The sequence below is a fragment of the Arachis duranensis genome, chromosome 4 (assembly GCF_000817695.3).
Source record: "Arachis duranensis cultivar V14167 chromosome 4, aradu.V14167.gnm2.J7QH, whole genome shotgun sequence".
NCBI classification, from domain to species: Eukaryota; Viridiplantae; Streptophyta; class Magnoliopsida; order Fabales; family Fabaceae; genus Arachis; species Arachis duranensis.
This window is the reverse complement of record NC_029775.3, coordinates 112,331,105-112,347,349: the sequence shown is the minus strand read 5'-3', so window position 1 is coordinate 112,347,349 and position 16,245 is coordinate 112,331,105. Positions and strand designations below refer to the sequence as shown.

The 16,245-nt window shown below is 31.8% G+C and overlaps 2 protein-coding genes across 2 annotated transcripts; both read right to left on the bottom strand.

Annotated features, from left to right (window-relative positions):
• Positions 1 to 2,063: 2,063 nt before the first annotated feature.
• Positions 2,064 to 2,739, bottom strand: LOC110280270 (putative F-box protein At1g47300). Its single transcript, XM_052260690.1, has 2 exons — positions 2,458 to 2,739; positions 2,064 to 2,126 (listed from the first exon to the last, which is right to left on the bottom strand). The coding sequence occupies exons 1-2, from the start codon at positions 2,737 to 2,739 to the stop codon at positions 2,064 to 2,066; spliced, it is 345 nt and encodes a 114-aa protein (XP_052116650.1).
• Positions 2,740 to 10,784: 8,045 nt separating this feature from the next.
• LOC110280577 (F-box protein CPR1-like) lies at positions 10,785 to 11,939 on the bottom strand. Its single transcript, XM_021141667.1, has one exon. It carries the CDS (start codon positions 11,937 to 11,939, stop codon positions 10,785 to 10,787), a length of 1,155 nt encoding a protein of 384 aa, XP_020997326.1.
• Positions 11,940 to 16,245: the final 4,306 nt, after the last annotated feature.

Here is a 16,245-nt window from a genome sequence, read left to right as displayed (position 1 = left end):
CTTACTGGTATAATATGCTTAATTTGTTTTATGGTTGATATTGCTGAGAGTCCTATAGTTGATATTGCTGCTGCTCTTGACAGAAGCAAGGTAACAACAGTTTTACGGTTCTAATAGATGTGCATTTTTATGTGATCTTCATTCTTGTATAATATGCTTGTGTCCAATACCATAGTATATATTTACACGCGAGTAAAACTGCTTTGAATGTATACTTGATTACTTCAAGTGTTGTTTAGGTCCCATCGTTGCCTTTGTCCATTGATATATTTTTGACTTCTCCCTTGCAATTAGTATAGAGAAACAAGATAACTTGAAAAAACTAAATAGAAGAATTTATCTATTAAAAAAAATGCTTAAGCCAGTTCAAACCAAATAAAAAAATCTAGCACATTCTGACATATGATTGTTCTTTAACATTTAAGCATCCGTTACCTCTTTAGCTATTAAACAACCAAAAGAAAAAGAAAATGGAAGGAGCTAGTAAGTTAAGTAGTCTTTTTTGTAATGATACTTGGATAGAAGCCAAGGAGAAACAGGGAAAGAAACAGCTACACAAGACTGTTATTACTTATTAGTGTCCACAGCAAAACTAACAAAGAGAAATTTGGAAAGAAAATCATACTTCCAAAGCAAAATAAAATTGAAGGTTTTCAATCTTCTTCATGCTCAACTTGTTAACCCTACCATTTATTTACAACTCTAAATTGTTCGCCTGTATGTTCGTCGTCCACTGATATGCTTGCTCCATATTCTCTTCCTTTATTTGACCCCATTGTGATTCTAATCTTTGGCAACACCATGTTGTTCAAAACATTCTTGGCCTGCAAAGAAGATCAGCGGGTAAAGGTCACGGCTTTATACATGAAAACATAGCTAAACCTTAAGCCTCACCATAAGACTGGACTGTAAGAAGCAAGAAAGTGAATAATGATAAATTGTAATTTCATACCATCAATAGTCAAATCTCATATCTCAATGCAACTTTATGCATGATGCATCTTGCTTGGTACTTTTACATTAATCACAAAGCAATAGGGTGCAAAGCATAGGAGAATAGTTTACATACCAGTTTTCTTCTTCTTATCCCTATCCTTAATGTCATCGGAAAATCGCAAGAGACTCTCTGTATATACACAGAAACTTTTAGAGTAGTAATAATATTGAAAAAAAGGTGGAGGAGAATGATTTAGAAGCTCTCCACTAATGTTATATTTGCCAAACCTTATATTGGAATAATCGGAGTAAAATTTAGCGCAATAATGTCACTTCCATTGGATATGCATAGAGGCATACCATAAGGAATCTCATATATTAAAATCCAAGATGACAGCACTTTATATTCTTTCATAACCCATTCTCAATTTTATGGTTGTCAACGTCATTCGAATACAAGGCTAGGCACCCTCCTAATATGATGAGATTGATGGGATGAGACCCTTCGAGTTGTTTTGGCATAGATAACTTGGAGAAACTCCTTTCCTTCAAATGGACTAAATCCCCATTTTGGTCCTTGAAATTCACGTGATTACTTATTTTGGTCCCAAAAATTCAAAATTACCTATACTGGTCCTCCAGATTCAAGTTTAGGCACCAATATGGTCCCTCAACTCTTTCCGGTGATGATTAAGCAAATGGAATGCTGAGATGACACCCTTCCTGTCACGTTGGACGCTGTAACGACTAGTTGATGTGGCAAGAATTGTATTTGTATCTAATTTAGTCCACTTTTATTAAAACTTTGTTATTATAACTCAGATAAATAATAAGATAATTAGGATTTCAGGAACTAAATTGGATACAAATACAACCCTTGCCACATCAACTAGCCGTTACAGCGTCCAACGTGACAGGAAGGGTGTCATCTCAGCATTCCATTTGCCTAATCATCACCGGAAAGAGTTGAGGGACCATATTGGTGCCAAAACTTAAATCTGGAGGACCATTATAGGTAATTTTAAATTTCAGATACCAAAATGAGTAATCGCGTGAATATCAGGACCAAAATGGGGATTTAGTCCTTCAAATGAAAGATAAGAATACCATCATCAATGTAATCTTGACTAGAGTAACACAACCAATGAATAGCGCCATGTAAGAAAAACCCAGAAAGTTGCTGCTTCCACCTACACATGGATTTGGGGAATGCTGCATCGAGATTAATCCATGAATTGGTTCTCAACGAAAAGCAAACTAAACGGTGTTGGTGGTAACTATTATCATGCCAAGATAGAACTATTAAATAGTGATCTCGTGATGCATCGAAACCAAATCCATATCGAATTGCATCATCGCGCGGGACCTTAATATGAGAGTAAGATATTGTTTTGCTGGATCCAGTCACTGGGTTCCATATAACAAGAAGATCTGGTTTTTGGTAGTTTAAGAGAAGAAAGCCTCTGCAGGATCCTATGGTACGAAAAAGAGAATGTGGCATCTCCCTGGAAGGAGAGATACCTCTTTGTGTGTTGTTGGTGCTGCTGCAACATCAAATAGCGTGTCGAGCTGAACACACCAAGCATTAGTACAGTTTTTTAGCAAGAAGAAGTGCGAATGGGAAGATGTGGCAGAGTTGAGGTCGTAATGTGATTCCGCAAAGTCTGGATGGGATATGAGAGAGTGCCAAAGTTTTGAAATGAATCTGAGGCGAAACAGGTCTCCGGCGGGTACCCTTAGAAGGATTCGGTAAATGAGCTCCTGAGGGAGGATGTCATTCATGCCCATGTGCTTCCTCTCCATCTTCCTTCTCTTATTGTTTTGTGGTTAGGGTTGTGCGTTAGGAGGATGTCATTCATGCCCATGTGATCTCCCATTTTATATATGCTTAATTTTAGGGGTGTGCATGGCCCCAAGACTCGTCCGCCCCGAACACTTTAGGGGCTAATTTGGTATAATTTTATTGGGTCTAGAGTTGGGTAAGGATCTCAAAAATAGACCCGATTATTATTTTCGAGTCGGGTCCGGGCCATGGTTCTGGTCACCCGAAATCGGTCCGGTGGTCCGATTATCATACATAATTAATATTTTGTGTTATTAGTGATGGATGATGGCTATTTTTATTTGTAATTTAAGTATTGTAAATCTTAATATTTTGTGTTATTAGTTATTATAAGATTATAAGTTAATGTTTTTATGTTTAAAATGCATAAAATTTTAGACTAATTAATGCATAATATTGTGTTATTTGTATTGATTTAAATATTTGGTATTATTAGACAATATTAGTATTGATTATGATTATGTTTTAATTTTAGAGAAGATTTGGTTCTTGTTTTATTTTTCTAAGTGAATTTTACCATGTCAAATAATGGATGGAGTATTGAAAATTTGGATATTTTCACATGCTAGCTTATAAGAAAGTATCAAGGTAATGTAATGTTAACGGCCCGGTTTTCACCTGGTTTTTACCCAGTATAATTGTGACCCGAAAGTGTATAGGTTTCATCGGGTTTAGGGTCGGATTCGGGTCTAATAAATAGGCCAAGTATATATTTCGAGTCGAGTCTGAGTCACATCAAACCCGGTTTCACCTGACCCATGTACACTCCTACTTAATTTTATGGTCTTTTTTATTTGGTGTGTAATTTTAATTTTATTTAGATAAAGATGGTTAAAGCTTTCTTTTTAAAAGATTTTTTAATAATTATAATTTAATATATATAATCAATTAAATTGTGTTATTTTTATTAAAATTAGACTAGATAAATTGGCTTGATCAAAAAATCAGTAAACCAAATTTTAAACCGATCTAAATTAATATTCTTTTTTATAGAAAATGACTACAATATTCTTATTATAAAAAATTATTAAAATACCACTATTATGTATATATTAATTTTGAAAAACACTAAATTCTAATCCTATAACATCATAGAGAGAAGAGAATGATTAAGATTTAGAGTTCTCAATATATATATAAAATAGAAATATTTTAGTAATTTTTTATAATAAGAGTATTGTAGTCATTTTTTATAAAAGAAATATTAATTTAAACCAATTCAAAGTTTGATTTACTTATTTTTTAGTCACACTGATTTGTCCGGTCTAATTTTGACAAAAATAATATGATTTAATCGATTACGTATGTTAAATTTTAATTACTAGAAAATATCTTTAAAAAATATGTTTTAGGTGTCTTTATGTGAGTGGCTCCTATAAAAATAAAGTGTGATTTCTCATTTTATAAAAATGCTATTTACGTACTAAAATTAGCCACTAAAATTAACCATCATGTATTTGTGTATAAATACATGTGTAGATTAACTAATTTTAAGTGTGTATTTGTATATTTTATATTGGTGATTGATTTTAGTAGTAGATTTTAATACATACCTAGCATGGTTGCTCATTTTATATTTTTTAAGTAAAACTAAAAATAAAAATAAAAATATTAAACAATAAAAAATTATATTTTACAAAAAAGAATATTAATAAATCCGAATTACGCATGATAATTTTTTAATAAAATTATCTAAATTATATGGTAAGATATTACATGATTCGAATTACGCATGGGGAAGTTCGAATCACTCTGATTCAAATTATATGGTGAGTAATTCGAATTCTATACAATACTCTTCTACCCATTCTTGATAGCTCATGAATGTTTTTTAATAAATTTATTAAAATTATACTACAAAAAAATATTTTATTCTATGCAAAATAATTTAAAAAATGGCTTTAAAGATGTTAGAAGTACTATAAATTGTAATGTCCTAATGACTTAGGACATTAAAAAAATACTCTACATAGTCAATAATAATTTAGAAATTAAAGAAAAGATATTTTTATCATGTATTTACCTAAATCACTAGAATATTACAAACTTTTATAGTACTCATAACATCTTTTAAGCCATTTTTTTAAATTATTTTGTATAGAATAAAATATATTTTTTAATTATTTTGTATAGAATAAAGTATTTTCTTTCATTTCTAAATTATTATTGACTATGTAGAGTATTTTATTTAAAATTTAAAAACATGCATGTATTTACCTAAGTTATTAGAACATTATAAATTTTTATAGTACTCCTAACATTTTTTAAGCCATTTTTTTTAATTATTTTGCATAGGATAAAATATTTTTTTAGTATAATTTAAATAAATTTATTAAAAAATTTTATTAAAAAATATTCATGAGCTAATAAAAATGGACAAAAGAGTATTGCATGAAATTCGGATTGATAGTTCATTGATATTTTAAAGAAGTCTCGTAATTAAATATTTTATTAGCTTTTTTTAATGTATGAAATAAAATTTTTTTATTTTTAAATTATTAATTTTTTAACAGCATAATTCGAACCAGTCAAATTCGAATTACTTGGAAACGCATGCTTGGGTGTAGTTCGAATCAACCTGATTCGAATTACTGTGTGTGTAATTCGAACAAGGTAAATTCGAATTAGTGTGTGCGTGTGTTTGTGTATTTTGAATTATATAGAAATAGAGTTCGAATTTAGCTGGTTCGAACTACATATAAACGTGCATTGGTGGATTCATGAAGCAGTTTTCGGTTTGGCTGATTCATGTAAAATTTTGCTCCCCTTGGTTTATTATTGTGATTTGCCCTAATTTTTAATATAATTAAAAAATATTTATTCTTAAAAGAGTATTTTAATTTTTATTCTAAAAGGGTATTTTAATTTTTTTAAAGATTAATTTTATTTTAATATTAAATTAATATTTTTAATTTTTAATGCAATCAAAGAATTTCAAATAATCTATAAGTATAAATTAGTATTTTAAAATTAATGGAGTCATGGCACTTTCATGAAAACAGGAGTTCTTTTCCAGAATCAGTTTTACATTTTTAGTTAGCCAGCCAACAGCGATGACAGACAGTCGTCTCCCTCTTCCATGGCAGCGATTTTTCAGGCTTGAAAGGTCATTCATGGCAGAAGCAAAAGGGAGTGGGTTCAAAACCGTTTAAATCTATCGTCGGCCAAAACGATAGTGGAAGTACTGGCAACAGTAAAGATGTTTGAAGACATCACATCGCTAGTAATAATAATAAATAAATTTAATTTACATGATAACTTTTGATAGTAGGTTAATTCTTAAAGAGTAATGCACTCTCTACTTTGTCTGGAGTGCATTAGCTTTCGCCTTTTTCTTATTTATATACAAATTGTACCAAAAATATATTTTTTTATTTTTTTGACTTTCAAAATACCTTATCTTAAGAATATACAAAAAAAAAGTAATGGATAAAATGAAATAGAAATAGTAGTAAAAAGTATATATAAAATTCAGTTTCTATCATTCAAGTATTCATTATGATCATGTAACATTTTATATTTGTGTAGATTCATGAAATATAGTTTGTGTCTTTATCATTTCATGGTACATCATAGAAAATCACAAGGCTATGTAATTTGTGTTATTGAAATTTGGAATCTAAAAATGAAAATCATAGAAAGCATAATTTCAGCATAATACAGATAATATGGAAATCAGTTCTTGTGTTGCAACCTCCCACTCTCTGAACTAGTATAGGAATCAACAATAACATTAATAACGACTGGTTTTAAAAGAGCAGACTTGAGTTCATCAAGTGTCCCAACAAGTTAGCCTGCTTTCGTAACAAAGAAAATCGGAGCAGAATCATCTTTATGAAGTTCATTTATCACTTCGAGAGTTCTCCGGTCACTACCATATATACTTCCATTGTTGAAAATAATCACTACCACAAGTACCTGGTACCAAAGAAATGTCCGGATTGAAAAAGGAAAGAAGGATTAAGATTTTTTTAAATATAGTTTAAGATTTTAGAATCGAATAAAAACTTAATATTAAAGAACTTCCTTCATAAATAAATGAAGCTGATAGACATCATGTTCAACCAATTCTAAATAATAGTCATATGAAGTAATCATTCTGTCTTATTTTTGTTGAGGGAAAACTTTGCCTCTTACTTGTTTAATACGAATTTTCAATTTATGTTCATAAATTGAGTTTAAGAGATTTCAATAACACTCATAGACATCATATTCTAACTGCAATTTTTTTGACATTATCAGCTATATTCTGAAGCAGCATTTTTCTTTGATCAAACATGAATCCATTATTTCTTCTCAAAGCAGATTATTCTCATAACCATATTAAATTATTAACATCACAAACCATCAAATAAAATTATGCATAACTTCAGAAAGGAAGTGATAGTATTATGAAAATGGAAAATATCAGAGAAAGAAATCAAAGCAAAAAGGTTTGATTAATAGATTAATACGATGGAGATAAACTGTTTTTTCTTTCTTTTTTCTACAACAATATAATCATTCTCTCTCCCTCTTTTCTTTTTGTACAACAGAAATAATAAGGTATGAACCTAAAATCTCAAGCATAATATCCAAATTTTTTATCGGTATAATATTTTCTGTGGCTCTATACATAGTTATCCGACTATACTAGGGAATCGCACGATGATGATGACTCGCCAAAAAACTCTGATCTTAGCTTCATCAATAAGCGGACAAGATAGTTTAAGCCTTATCCATCTCGACCTCCATTCCAAAACAAATCATGTGGCGAAGCCTCGACAAGAACAGAACCGGTGGTTGAAAGAAACATGGTATTCATCACAGCAACAACAATCAATAATAAAGTAAATTCATAATCAACAAAACCAATTCATATATCAATTCATCAATTCACAAAACCCTTATATATTCATATTGTAAACCCAAACTATTATATCAAAAGAATTTAGAATTCAGTTAAACAAATATGTATATCAAATCAATTCAGAAATAAGAAAAATTATCATTTGCTTAAACCTGTTTCATTAACTTTGAAAAACAAAAGAAAAAATTAACCTATTACCTGTTTTGGCAGATCGACTTCAGGCAGTAAGGCGAGGTGCGGCGACGCGAGGCGCGACTCGGCGATCCACAGCCAGGGAACGCGACAGAAGTGACACACCACCGGTGGGGAGCATAGTAGAGCTGACGCACAATCAGCGCAAAGCAGTGCAGCGCAGACCAAGGATGACGAACGACGACGCCGCCGCCGCCGCCGCCGCCGCAGATGGAGGACAACACCAACGAATGGAGGAGAAACGCAGTGCTTTTAGAGAACAAGCGCCAGCTAGGGTTCTTTACTTTTGGATAAAATGGCAGGATAATTTTGGTATTTTGAAAAAATAGAAGTGGGTTTAATTAGCGATTCTAACTTAATTAGGAGAATATTCGATTTTCGAATAGAATATTCTGTTATTTCAAACAGTTTTGTCACGGTAGGGACTAAATTGAAAAAAAAAACATCTAAGGATCCAATTGAAAAGAAAAAAATTATAGAGACCTAATTGAAAATTTGGTGAAACTATAGGAACCTACAGAATAATTAAACCTACTTAAAATTCAAAACAAGATGCGGGGAAGGTTCAAGTAGTGCACACGTGATGTGTAAAAGTAAGAAAATTCAAGTTTCAAATCAAAATGTATCTATTCAACGCATAAGATTTTAAAAAAGCAAGGCCTTTGTGATTAGGCGGTTCAATATTCAAAAGAGATATGGTGCATAGATAGCTCAGTGTTGTAAACTCACATTTTTATAACAGTCGTCGACTAATAGCTTACTTCTCAAATCTTAAAACCTTCCAAAACTAAAAAAATTCAGCAAAAAATCAATCTTAGTGGATTATAGCAACAAAGGCAACTGTATCACTTGCGCTATGTAATACTAAAAAATCAAAACGGTGAATTGATACTAATAATAAAAATATTTCCAAAAATAAACACTTCACCAAGACTCAATTCCTCAATATTGAACATATTACGGTAGTAAAGCAGTTTTATATTTTAACGCTTAGAAAAACAAAATCAGAATAAGTTCATTTGATGCTAAATCTTTGGAAAGACTAAAAATCTCATTGGATCATGGTGGCAAGTAAGTTCAGCTAGAATTGGAAGCACACCGAAGAATCAAATGAGAGAGGGATAGAAAATTATCTGAGAATCGTTGGAACAGAAGGCGAAGCATCGATGCACAAGCGAAGAAGAGTAGGACCTACAGGAAGCATTGAATTGATCAATGACTAAGTCGAGATCAGGGGAGATCAGGGGAGAAAGGGTAATGGCAGAGTCTGACGAAGAAGGGCAAGGAACTGAGGATAGACTGCTGCGGTAGAGATTAAGGGTGACTGGGTGAGGTTGCTCTTTATCAGTAGATTGGTATATAAAGAAGAAGAACAATTTTTTAGATATATTTTTCTTTTTGGTATGAAGGGGGTAGGAGAGATTAGATTAAGGTTCATAATAAACAAAACAATTTTTTAGTGTATATGAATAATGAAATGTATTTTAGTTTTTTTTTTAAATTGATTCAAATTTGAAATTATAAAACTAAAGTTAATTGAATTTTGATTAAATTAAAGAATTAAGGTTGTTTTTGTTCAATATATAAAAAAAATATTTAAAGTCTTTTTGTAAAAATCAAATAAAATTTATTTTTATTTTTATTAAAGTAAAAGGGTGATTTAGTAAAATCATTGATATAATATGTATTTAAAAAAATTAATTATTGACATAAAAAACATAATCCACATGTCGTGTTTTAATTTCATATTTTTATTGTACTGAATTTAATGTATCATCCTACTAAATCAAACACCTTTAAATAAAAGTTAGCTGACAAATAATAATCATAAGTTGGAATTTTGAACATACATTTTCTCTGCAGTTTTTTTTGTCAAAGGCAGGTCCAATTTTACCCTTCACACACTAAAATAGTTTTTATGTAACATTTTTAGAATTCACCACCTCATCTATAGCTCTTGAAACCACAAATAAAATGCTCTACTCTTGCATCAGAATATGTAGCCATTTAATCAAGATATTGATTCATATATCTTAGTAGGACAAGAAGAAAATTGAAGAAAAGCATCTATGTAAATTTCCCCAAACAAGAAGATCATATAGAAAAAGATATATAAGAAAAAGGACATTTTCTCCCTACACCCAAGGAGAGGAAAAAAGAAAGTTTAGTGTTTTTTAAGAACTTTAACTTCAAAAAACTTCAACTAAAGATCTCAACAAAATTAACTTGATGCTCAATGTGCTATAAATCCCAAAAGCCAATGCACCTTGCAGCACCTTACACTAGAGAGTATAAAACTAACTTAGATCCTTCTCAATTCTCATACAAAGGTATGACTAGTTTTTATGATATAGAATTAAAAATGGTTCTGCGAAAAGGTCTCAGATACAATGCGGAGACAGCACATTCTGACATATGATTGTTCTTTAACATTTAAGCATTCATTACCTCATCTCTAGCTATTAAACAACCAAATGAAAAAGAAAATGGAAGGAGCTAGTAAGTTAAGTAGTCTTTCTTGTAATGCTACTTGGATAGAAGCCAAGGAGAAACAGGTAAAGAAACAGCGACACAAGACTGTTATTAGTGTCTACAGCATAGCTAACAATGCGAAATTTGGAAAGAAAATCATACTTCCAAGCTCTAAGTTATTGTTCGCTTGTATGTTTGTTGTTCACTAATATGCTTTTGGCAACATCATGTTGTTCAAACTTTCTTAGCGAGCTCAATGGCCTGCAAAGAAGATGCAAAGGTCACAGCTTTATACATGAAAACATAGCTAAACCTTAAGCCTCACCATAAGACTAGACTGTAAGAAGCAAGAAAGTGATTAATGATAAATTCTAATTTCATACCATCAATAGTCAAATCTCATATCTCAATGCAACTTTATGCATGATGCATCTTGCTTGGTACTTTTTCATTAATCACAAAGCAATAGGGTGTAAAGCATAGGAGAATAGTTTACATACCAGTTTTGTTCTTCTTATCCCTATCCTTATTGTCACCGGGGAATGGAAAGAGACTCTCTGTGTATACACAGAAACTTCTATAGAAGTAATCAGATTCAAAAAGAGGTCGAGGAGAATAATTTAGAAGCTCTCCACTGACGTTATATTTGACAAATCTTAACCAGTAATACCGGGGAGTATAATTTAGCGCAATAATGTCACTTCCATTGGACATGCATATAGGCACATTGTTACCATAAGGAATCTCATACATTAAAATCCAAGATGACGGCACTTTATATTCTTTCATAACCCATATCTCAGTTTTATGGTTGTCATGGTCATACAAATACAAGGCTAGGCACCCTCCTAATATGGTGAGAGTGAAAGTGATGGGATAATCCCCTACGAGTTGTTGTGGCATAGATATCTTGGAGAAACTCCTTTCCTTCAAATCAAAGATAAGAATACCATCATCAATGTAATCTCTAGAGTAACACAACCAATGAATAGCGCCATGTAAGAACCACCCAAAAAGTTGATACTTCCACCTACTCATGTATTTGGGGAGTGATGCATCGAGATTAATCCATGAATTGGTTCTCAACGAAAAGCAAACTAAGCGGTGTTGGTTGTAGTCATCGTGCCAAGATAGAACTATTAAATAATCATCTCGTGATGCATCGAAACCAAATCCATATCGAATTAGATCATAGCGCGGGACCTTAATATGAGAGTAAGATATTGTTTTGCTGGATCCAGTCAATGGGTTCCATATAACAAGAAAATCTAGTTTTTTGTCTAAGAGAACAAAGCCTCTGCAGGATCCCATGGTACGAAAAAGAGAACATGAGAATGATGGCATCTCCCTGGAAGGGAGAGATACCTCTTTGTGTGTTGTTGGTGCTGCTGCAACATCAAATAGCGTGTCGAGCTGAACACACCAAGCATTAGTGTCATCTTTTAGCAAGAAGAAGTGCGAATGGGAAGATGTGGCAGAGTTGAGGTCGTAATGTGATTCCGCAAAGTCTGGATGGGATATGAGAGAGTGCCAAAGTTTTGAAATGAATCTGAGGCGAAACAGGTCTCCGGCGGGTACCCTTAGAAGGATTCGGTGAATGAGCTCCAGAGGGAGGATGTCATTCATGCCCATGTGCTTCCTCTCCATGCTCTTTCTCTCTTTGTTATGTGGTTTAGGGTTGTGCGTTGTGAGTTGTGACAATTCACATGTGATCTCCTATTTTATAGATGGTCAAGCGTCTAATTTTAATTTAATTTGTTTTTGATAATAATTTTTAAATATTTAAGTTTTTTAATTTTTATATTTTTAAATTTAAAATTAATTATTTAATTTTTTCAGCAATTAGACAATAATTTTTAGATATCATAGTAAACACTTTTATATATTTTCATAATCAATCTTATAAAAATAGGAAATCACGTAAATAAAGATGTTTAAAATATTTTTTTTAAAAGATATTTTTTAATAATTAAAATTTAATATATATAATCGATTAAATTGTGTTATTTTTATCAAAATTAGGATAAACAAATTGATTTAACCGAAAAAATAGTGAATCAAATATTGAATTAGTCTAAATTAATATTATTTTTTTATAAAAAAATGACTACAATATCCTTATTATAGGAAATGATTCTCGTTATATATATTTGTAAATATAAAAATATATTTTCTGAAAACAATAAAAAATATTTTACCATGCAATTAGTACTTAAAAAGGTTGATAAAAGAGATTAAACTGGATATGTTTGATCAATTAATACTTAAAAAGAGTACATAAAAAATTTTAGATTAAATTATAGATCAAATTTGATTGATTTAAATTTGAAAAACAAAAAATTTGTACGTTATTCAAATTTTATGATGAGAATAAATATGGTAATTGTGCCGACTCCTAAAAATTAAAACATAGAATAGCTCAAATAACATAATCTTTCCATACTTAATTAAGAGATTGTGGGTTCGAGTCTCCTATCTTTAATAAAAAAATACAATAAACAAAATATAAAATATAATTATATTTAAATTATATTTCAAATTTTGATGTGCTCCAATGTAACAAACAAATTTTTATATACAATTTGAATTTAAAAATTAATACCCAAAGAGGACATAAAAATTTATAACAAAAAAAATAAGCTGGTTTTTCCTCTAAGAGAACAAAGCCTCTATAGGATCCCAAGAGACGAAAAAGGGAACATGGCTCCTTCCTGGAAGGGAGAGATACCTCTTTGAACGTTGGTGGTGCTGCTGCTGTAACATCAAATAGCGTGTCTAAGGAAACACAGCAAGCATTAGTATAGTCTTTTACCAACAAGACCGAAGGGGAAGATGCGGAGTGGAAGTTGTAATAAGATTCCGCAAAGTGTGGATCGGAAATGAGAGAGTGCCAAAGTTTTGAAACGAATCTGAGGCGAAACAGGTCTTTGGCGGGTACCCTTAGAAAGATTCGGTCAATGAGCTCCCGAGGGAGGATGTCATTCATGCCCAGGTGCTTCCTCTCCATTCTCCTTCTCTTTTTGTTTTGTGGTTAGGGTTGTCAGTTGTGACAATTCACATAACAAGTGATCTCTCATTTTAGGAGACATGTGGCGGCTTCATATGAGATCCTATTGTGGCAGGTCTAACAAGTAGCTATGTAAAAAGACGAAGTCAGAGTAGCTTAGATCATTGGTTTGTTTAGCTTTTAGGTCACTTCAGCACCAGGCTTTAGAGGGAGGCAAGATTTTAAAATCTCACTAAAATATGAAATCACAGAATCTTGATTTTTTCGTGACAGAGAAATATGCGCCTGCTTAATTGTTACTGTGCCTGCATTAGCCAGACTTATCCATATATAACGATTTTCACCTTCATATAAAATGATGGCATCATCACCTCCAACAACACGTGATATCAGCAATGGAAGTGGTGGAACTACAGAAATATTTGGAACGGTTACATTCTTCGACTTTGAAGATCCACAAGATCGAAAAGGGTCAGAAAGGACAAGTCCTTGGGTTGCCCCAAAAAGTAGATTGTCAACCTTTTTAAAAAGATGTTCAGTAATAACACCAAAACAATGAACAATGCACCTAGAAATTGTAACCGATCCCACTGATGTTGGAATGCCTGATAAGGTGATCACTTCCGATGAATTTGGCAAGAATTTTACACTCATGAAAAAGCATCTAAGTTTCCTTAATGAACAGATAGGTATATCAACCCTTAAATCAAAGCCACATGGGTTTGCCAATTCCACCATGACCTGGATAGGCTCTCCAACAACCCAAATAAGTTCTTGCTTTTTGACATTGATTGGATCTCCTTTACTGAAGGGTGTATAAATGAATGGACCTGAAGGAGCAGAACCTGCCCACCAGTCTGATCTAGATGGATTCCGTTTTACAATGTCCATTTGTATTGGAAAGAGCAAAAAAGAATGCAACCTGAAAACAATTAATAATCAAATTGTTATTCTTTGTCCATTTGTATTGAATAGTCATGATGTAAATTGTCAAACTGAAAATTAAATGTTTAACCGAATAAATACCTTATAAAAGGTAAAGCAGGATTAGCACATCGTGTCCCCAGTGGCAGCCTATCTGCTGAATTTGAAAGGGCATTTGCAAGGCCATTTTGACCAGCAGCAGTTATTAGAGGATAGTAGTGTCTGAGAAGTCGGGCTGCGGCACTCCATGCAGTACGAGGATCTCCAGCACGAACTGTAGAGAGCAGAATTTCTCTCAGCACAACCATCTGGAGGGTACTCCATTGAGACTCGAATAATGAAACTGCTGATTGGTGATAACTTTTTCCACTATCTCCATTTCCCTTCTGTGAATAATTAATGGTATGAATTACATTAAAAATAAATTATTTTATTAAGAAAAAACTCTTCAATCTATTAATGTTATTTTGAGTCTCTAATTTCAGTCAAAGCTTTCATGCTAGACTTTTCACCTTCAATAATTTATATGATGTACTTAAAATTTAAAACAAGATGCCGGAAGGTTTAGGTAGTGCACACGTGATGTGTAAAAGTAAGAAAATTTAAGTTTCAAATCAAAACGTATCTATTCAAGACATAAGATGATCATATATTTTTTAAAAAAGCAAGGCCTGTGTGACTAGGCAGTTCAATATTCAAAAGAAATATGGTGCATAGATAGCTCAGTGTTGTAAACTCACATTTTTATAACAACAGTCTGTCGACCAAGAACTTACTTCTCAAATCTTAAAACCTTCTAAAACTGAAAAAATTCACCAACAAATCAATCCTAGTGGATTATAGCAACAAAGGCAACTATGTCACTTGCACTATGTAATACTAAAAAAATCAAAACGGTGAATTGATACCAATAATAAAAATATTTCTAAAACTAAACAATTCATCAGGACTCAATCCCTCAAAATTGAACATATTAAGATAGTAAGGCAGTTTTATATATATTTTAACGCTTAAAAAAATAGAATCAAAATCAGTTCATTTAATGCCAAATCTTTGAAAAGACTAAAAATCTTATTGGATCATGGTGGCAAGTAAGCTCAACTAGAATTGGAAGCACACCGGAGAATCAAATGAGAGAGAAAAAGAAAATCACCGGTGAGAATCGTTGGGGGCAAAAGGTAAAGCATCGATACACAAGCGAAGAAGAGTAGGACCTACAGGAAGCGTTAAATTGATCAATGACTAAGTCGAGATGAGGGGAGGAAAGACAATGGCAGTGTCCGACGAGGAAGGACGAGGAACTAAGTCGAGATCAGGGGAGGAAAGACAATGGCAGTGTCCGACGAGGAAGGATGAGGAACTGAGGATAGACTGGTGCTATCCGGTAGAGATTAGGGGTGAGGTTGCTCTTTATTAGTAGATTGGTATACAAAGAAGAACAATTCTTTAGATATATATATATTTTTTTTGGTATGAAGGGGGTAGGAGAGATTAAATTAAGGTTCATGATAAACAAAGCAATTTTTTAGTGTATATGAATAATAAAATGTATTTTGGTTTTGATTTTTAAATTGATTCAGATTTATAATTATAAAACTAAAGTTAATTAAATTTTGATTAAATTAAAGAATTAGAGTTGTTTTTGTTCAATATAAAAAAAGAATATTTAAGTCTTTTGTAAAAATTAAATAAAATTTATTTTTATTTTTATTAAAGTATAAGAGTGATTTAGTAAAATCATTGATATGATATGTATTTAAAAAAATTAATTATTAACATAAAAAATATAATCCACATGTTGTGTTTTAATTTGTCTATATTTTTATCATACTGACACGTATAAATTTATCGTCCTACCGAATCAAATACCTTTTAATAAAAATGAGCTGACAAATGATAATCATAAGTTGGAATTGAACATGCATTTTCTCGAGTTTTTTTGTCAAAGGCAGGTCCAATTTTCCCTTCACAGTTCACACATTAAAATAGATTTTATGTAACATTTTTAGAATTCACCACCTC